Raw genomic sequence first — 7223 nt, forward strand, 5'->3', positions numbered from 1 at the left:
AAGCTGTTCCTCAACTATTCCTCGTTTCGGATGCCTGTGTTGCAATGAGCGTGCTTCCTGCTATGGGAGTACTGTTGCTCTTAAAAATCCCTGTTCAGTGCGTGTGGATGAAAGCACAGCATTGTGCAGAGAAATTGTATTTATCTGGGAGTGCCTCTAGCTGTTAGGAGGATTTGTGGCTCCAGTATGGTCTGGAAGTAGTGGCTGTCCAGAATAGAGGGAAAGCTAGGGAGTTTGGGAAATCCATTTGTGCTCTGCTGTTTCTGAAATGTTTGTTTTGTAGGAGAAATCTGACTGAATCATGCTGCTTGTGCAAGCTATCTCGATGGACTGGAGCTGCGGGGAACAGGCTTAGCTTTCCTTTGAGGGCAGGGGGCAGGACCACATGTAAAGCTGCAAGCACTCAGAGTACCTGCTGCAGTTGCTGTATGCGCCTTTTCCCCTTTTCAATAGATGTTTTAAGTAATCAAAGTAAGGTTTTTCAGGGGGAGATGTTCTAAAATGGTTGGAATAGAGCGGTACCTCCTGTGAGGTTTAGGACAGTGTGCCCATGGCTTCCTTTCCCTCCGTTCTCTCCCCAGAAAAATGGAAGTTCCAGCACAGCCTTTCGACTGCTTTTGAGCCTCAAGTACCTGAGGCATGTAGAAGATGCTTGGTGTTTTTCTCTGGGGTACTCAGTGTAGTTTCTTGTATTGTTGTATTCTCAGGCCTGTGTAGCTAATGGTTGAAAAATCTGGACTTGGAGCTATGCAGTCACAGACGCGTGTGTCAAAGTGAGGCAGAAATGCAATGTACGTGCAACTTCTGGCTCGCGTTCAGCTCTGCCAGCCACTGACAGGCTTGGTGCGTCTGCTGGTCTGAGGGCAGTGATGTGAGCAGTCAGGGAAGAAGAAGGAGGGAAGAAAGCTTATCGTCACAGCTTGAAACAGGCCACAGGCAAAGGGGAAAGTGTGTGCGTGTCAGTCTAAACTACTGGATTTGCCTCATGACTAAAAAAATCAGTTCAAATTTTGTTCTGATTCATAGGCGCTAGCTAAAAGCTATGGGGGTATCATCCTACAGATTCTCAAGAAATGGCTGGTCAGAGTTTTTTTTAAATAACTGATTTAAATGCGTCCACTTCTCACGTTCCTAATTTGTATAACACCAACTATTGTGTCTTTGCTGTCCTCATTTACACCTGCAGTTCTTTGTTTTCTTACCGTAACCACCCGTAGGATGTCATAGTGTAAACTAATTGACACTTTTCTGTCAGGTACTGCTGGAACATTTAGTGAGTTCCCGCGGGGGTGTGGTCCTGAGTGGCCCTAAGCCTTAACCATGGCACATACGGACTCGTGCCTGTAAGCACTGACGGTCCGGCCATACAGAATTCCTACAGCATCCATCCCATCTCTGATGCTGTTCTATAAACACTGAGAAATATCTCCTTAAGAAAAGTAACGTGAAAAGTTCCCGTCTATAAGCAGTTAATGGTGCCATAAGAGGTCCTTTAAGGAATTTTGTGGGGTTTTTCTTAATTGCTTTTATGTCAAATGCATTATAGGAGAATAACTTACTGTTGCCAACTTGACAATAACTACTTACTTTGTAATAGGCTTTTTTTTTTTTCTGAGAAAATGAGATCAGAAAGCTAGATATAGATAGTTTGCTAACCTTGCTGCAGGATTGCTTGCTACCTTGGGCTTGCTCTGGTTTTAAACTGGAAGTAATAGGTTTCACTGTCAAGTGCTGAAATATCACTGTTTACATGAAAATTTACTTTGTCCTTTTTTTTTTGTTCACAGTCAAACTGCAACTTCAAGCAGAAGAAAGAGGAGTGGTGTCGATCAAAGGTGTAAGTGCAAATCGCTTTCTGGCTATGAAGGAGGATGGCAGATTGCTGGCACTGGTAAGCAGCATTTCTGAATGTATCTCTGTATCCGCATGGTGAGGTCCTCCTCTCTGTGTTGAGTAACCTCTCCTGCAGCATGACTTGCTGAGCTACTGCGTGTGTGTCATATCAGGAGGATTTAGCTCTGCAAAACTTGTCAATTAATTGAACTATGACCTAGGAAAAGATGGCTGTTTCTGCCCTCACCTACAAGCAGCAGAGCACGCTGCAGGATTTAACTGGAATGGCATTGAGAGAGAAGAATCATAGTGACCACCTGGGGAAGGAAATGAAATGATGAGAACAAAGAATAAAGTCTCTCCCTTTGCTTCCTCCAAAGTAATTTTTTTTATCTTCCACTTACTTTCACATAAAGTGATGATAAAGACTTTTGAAGTAAAGCCAATTTTTAAAAAACTTTGACTTTTGTTGTTTGGTAGTAATCTATATAAATTGTTTTCTCATCTTACTTTTTGTGGAGAATCAAGTTTTTTTGATCACATACCTCCAAACTAGAGAATTGGCAAGAAAATACATTTTTTGCAAAGTATAAGTTAATTAAAACTAGTCCAATGAGACTAATTTCAGTTTAAACTCCATGCTTTTTTATTGCTATCACATTAATTTTTAACTGTGTTTTAAAGCCAGTGTTTAGCAGAATCTGAATGATAATAAGATCTCCTAGGGCTAGATTTTAAATCGTGCTTTAAGAGCTGCAGTTACAGTCATTTTGCTTACGAGACACAGACGCTGTAAATCTCTTGTGCATGTTCATAGCTTTGAATACAAACAAACTTTAAATGCTTGTGTCCAGTGAAATACCACTGTGGAGCGTCCCACTAGAATTTTAGTTTTAAATTAACCCCGATGCTTTTGTATCTGGAAGATGGCCACGTTTGGGTTCTGAGAGTCCCAGCTGACAACATGAGGAACGGGTGTTAATGATAAAGCCAATTACTAATTCCAGCTGAACTGCAGCTCTCCCTGCAAAGGGCTACAGAAATTACCTCTCAGCTCAGGCACTCCCTAAGTGCAATAAGTCCGAAGGCAAACAAAACATTTCAACAGCTTTATGTGCGCTGGAGCCTTGGTGTGCTGCTCAGCCATGTAGCGCACCGTCTCCTGCTCCTGGAAGCAGATTTTGTTTATGCCTGGGAATACAGTTAAATAACCTGTTTCAAGTTACAGTGTTATTTACTTGGACATTGTGTGACAGCTCAGTTGAAGAAAATGTGAGTAGTGCTCCACAGAGCTATTCTTGAATTAAGGATAATTGGGAATTTCCTGTGGCACTGGTGTGCTGGCGTTCGGCTTCCTGTTCAAATCACCCTCCTTAGCCCAAGCAGCAGCGAATGGTCAAAATAGACATTTAGCATCATTTGCAAAATTACAAACAGTCACGCGTGTTTATATTTGGGATTTGCAGCCTCCCGCTGCATAGTGGTTCTTGGTTGTGCTGTGTAGAACATGCTTCTGTTACAGCTATATGCAGTGGCTTTTCTGCACACCTTGTGTAAGGTCATGGAGAGTCATGTCAGAGGCTAAGAGAGCCTTTCACTTGGAATTACTCTCTTAAAGTCTCATAAAGTTACCACGTTCTGCTTCTCATTTGAACTTTTTTTTTCTTCATTTTATTTGTTTGCTTTTGGAAACAAATATGACTTGAGCCATATTTGCTGCAAACATTGCTTCCTGCAGCTCTTTGTTTTTGCTATTCGTAGATGAAAACTCTCTACTCTAAGAAGATTTTGTTCTTCATCCAGCCTGTGTTTCACATCTACTGAATACTTCTGCAATTTCATGATTATTCTCTGAAGTGCAGACAATGTTTTCCATGAGGAATTCTGTAATATGCCTTCCAACATTTTGTGGCCAATTGTGCCTCTACTGTTTTCTGCCTATAAACATGTTCATGGAACTGTTAATAATTGCCAGGATTTCTTTTTCAGTTTGTGGAGTGGTGTTTCAGTGAGAGCTTTGTAAGAGCGTATTCTGGAAATCTTTGTGGTGAGGTGATCTCGTCAGTGCACATGAGTTTGTATCTGCTGAAATCTTTGGTTATTTCTTTTAAAACAGTATTGACCTTTCACTTCTAAACACCTATTTAGTTCTCCATTCCAGTAGTCGTTCAAGTACTATTCTGTGCTTTTCCATCTGTCATTTTCAGTAGTGTACTTTTAGATTAAGAGAACATTTGAGAGGTACATTTGTTTGTGGAATGAAGAATCCTAAACATTATGAAACCTTCACAAATTTCTGTGATGAAACTGCTGGTCATTTCCTCCTTTGTATTTTTTTTTTCTCATCTGGTAACATTTTTAATCATCAGAACATTAGCCTAAGCCGATGTTTCTTCCTTGTTCAATTTTGTGTTCACATACACTGACATGTTGCAGAGACCTTGCACAACGAACAGTGTGCCGATCTTCGAGGGTCTGTTATTTTGGGATGCTGTGATTAAGAATCTCTTTGGTATTGCGCAGTTGCACACTGACTTGAACATCAGATAAAACAGATAATCTCTTGTCCCAGATACATTTGGCACTTGGATAATAGCAAGCTCTCTTTATCTGTGTTTGCGTGTTGCTTTGTTGTGGAAGCCAGCTTTCCGCTACGTGAAACAAACTTTTTAATACCCAGCAATCAATTATAATTTGGGGTGGGCTTGCTGTTCTTCTGTAAACACTTTTTAATGTCTGTCTTGTTTCTTCTTTTTTATTACTTTCTGGTGTCAAGGATCAATTTGTCTAGTATCCTTGTTCTATAAACATACTGACATCTTCATAAATACTTGAAAAATTATTATTCGGGCTTGTTTTTCTTCTAGTTGGATGGCTTTGTAATTACTGCGTCACGATGTGTCTTCATGGTTTGTTCCTAGTTCGATTTTGCACAATGGTTTATTGCACAGGCAGCATATCACTTCTTGCATGGTGGGTCATGTTCTTGTCTCGAGAGTTGAATGAGACTTTTAATTAAGCTGGTTTGTGGTGTTTGCTAACAGATTCAGTTTTTTAATGAGATTTTTAATGGAAAAATTGCACCATTTCTCTTCTAATGTGGCTACTGTATCTCATTTTGACTTTGCAGTTTCATTAAATTATTCCAATTGAAATATTTTCACTTTCTGGAATCAAACATTTTCAATTATTTCATTTTATGAAGAAACTTATCAATTTCCCATGAAAGGAAGAATTGTCATCTTGACTGACTTCTGTATTTCACAAGTAGCTTGTTGCTTAATTATGCGACCTGTCCAGTCCATCCGTAGTGTTTATGTGGCTGAGCTGTGACCAGGCAGGCTTTGTCAGACTGAAGGGACTCGAAGGGAAGATTTTCTCTTTTGATGCTAGGGATTAAGAATGTGGCACAGGAATATTGTGACAGCAGTGTTCATTTCCTCATCTTTTTATACTTTTAAAGGGTATATTTGATCACAGCCTTTCTCTAATCCATCGGCTCTGGTAGTTCCAGGCTACCAGAACCTCCCTCTGGTTTCAGTTTTGAGAAGGAACGAGCGTGAGGAATTTTAATTCCTAATTAGCGTCCGAACCGTCACAACCAGTTAATGCCTACAGTGTTCGATATCGAGGCAGATGCAGTTTGTGCTGAAAACGAACCTGTGTGAAGGAGGGAGGGGGAATCCTGCCGCAGGAAGCGGCCTCCCCTTTGGGCTGCCACGATGTCAGCCGCGGCCGAGTCAGGGCGAGGAGCTCTGCTGCTGGTGAACACTCCTGCGCCCAGGGCTTTATTATTTGCTCGCTCGGCCTTCTTTTGGCTGGAGGCCTTGCTTGGCAGTAGACAAAATATTTACTGGCGGAAGGGGAGGCCCTGCAGTCCTCGCTGGGAGCGCTGCTGCGTGCGGCAGCCCCAGTATTTTCCGTTTGCCTACCCCTGTCATAAAGGGCTGTACAGTTCGGGTGTTTCATGATGAGCTGTGAAACCTTGCTCTGCTGGGCCGGCATGCATTAAAAATGTAAACATGGGTATCCAGCTGCTTGCCAGTGGCCGTGTTTAACAAAGGGGGTGGCTGGCATCCCGGTCCTGCTGGGCAGCGGGCCTCCTGCCTCCCTGTCACCTCTGGTGAGCGCTGAGGGACGCATGGCTCGTGAAGCACGGACCTTCATTTGTCACCTAAACGCTGGCTCTGGTGTCAAAACATTTACAGTGGCGACATACTACAGCAAGGCACTTGTGTCACGTGTGCTTTGTGGAAAAATTAGGACTTTAGTGGCCAGAGTGAACCACGTGGCACCTTGCAAACTGTCTTTATGAACCCTAGAAAATATGTTTTTCTTTTTCATTTTCCTTTTTTCTTTTTCTTTCTCACCCTTTTTGGTTCTAACATCTATGAACTGCCTGAATGTGCATTTGGGAAGTTGAATCTATTTTACTTTTTAAACTTGAGAAATATGAAGAAGGTGAAATAAGCATGATGCATTTCTTTGAATTCTGGTTGTGTACTTTGAGGACTTAGTGCGCAGGGGGGTGTGTGCAAATTTGCCTTTCGTCTGCACTTGAATCTGCAAAGTGCCTGCTTAAATTCACTGTGGTTTTCCTTGGTAGTGGCAGTTGAAGCTGGGCATGACAGGGTATTTATAGGGATTCGGTCTCAGTGCTTCTGAGTATTTATAGGGATTCTGGTCTTGGTGCTTCCAGAAGCACCCCCGGGTTGATGAGGCAAAAACAAGGTGCTCCCCAGCCCTTCTTTTTTTGACTCAAGTTCCAGTTTGGGCAGTTGTACTGAGCTCTGCTCAAAGTTTTGGTTTGGTTTGGTTCTAAGTGCGTCTTTTTCTTACCCAGTTTGAGTCCTCCTAAGGCTGCTATAATCCATTTCAGACTTGGATCACTGTGGCTTGAGATGATTAATGCATCTGTTTTCACACTGGTAGAGCGAAAGGCATTAAAATATAATTTATCTTGAGAAAGATTATTTAAAATAGAAATCATATTAAAATTATTCGATTTCTGCTACTTTAAATGTTAAAATAGTGACTTACAGGCATGAGAAATTATATATATATATATTTTTCTTGCAAGTTCTTTTTCTTAGAGATCAAAATTCATATCTGAAAATGGTTGGAATAGCTTTATTTCTTTATTGCCAAGACTTACATTTGAAGGCACGTGTTTGGAGACAGATCACTTTATTATGGACTGCATTTGAATGACTTAATTGCTCGTAGCAACAGAAACTTGGCATGCGTAAGGAGTTAACTCTTGCATGTTTTCATGCATTCTCTGTGAAGCCTAGTTCTTCCCAGCTCACTTTTTAGTTCTGGTTGGATACTTGATACATTCATGAATATAAACATTAGATTGTAGCAAAAAGCAGCCTGTTCATTTTGGG

The 7223-nt window shown here is 41.4% G+C and overlaps 2 protein-coding genes across 18 annotated transcripts in view; both read left to right on the plus strand.

The window, feature by feature from the left end:
• Positions 1–1872, plus strand: part of BBS12 (Bardet-Biedl syndrome 12) — a 94257-nt gene extending 92385 nt beyond the window's left edge. For all 16 annotated transcript variants that reach the window (XR_010831437.1, XR_010831449.1, XR_010831439.1 and 13 more), the window contains one exon: positions 1788–1872. The gene's annotated coding sequence lies outside the window, so the exon portion shown is untranslated. The remainder of the gene's footprint in view (positions 1–1787) is intronic.
• FGF2 (fibroblast growth factor 2) overlaps positions 1–7223 on the plus strand; it is a 32764-nt gene that overhangs the window by 18855 nt on the left and 6686 nt on the right. For both annotated transcript variants that reach the window (XM_048078147.2, XM_066996670.1), the window contains exon 2: positions 1788–1891. In XM_048078147.2, coding sequence (XP_047934104.1) covers positions 1788–1891 — 104 coding nt within the window. The remainder of the gene's footprint in view (positions 1–1787; positions 1892–7223) is intronic.

This window comes from Anser cygnoides, chromosome 4, assembly GCF_040182565.1.
Source record: "Anser cygnoides isolate HZ-2024a breed goose chromosome 4, Taihu_goose_T2T_genome, whole genome shotgun sequence".
Taxonomy (NCBI): domain Eukaryota; kingdom Metazoa; phylum Chordata; class Aves; order Anseriformes; family Anatidae; genus Anser; species Anser cygnoides.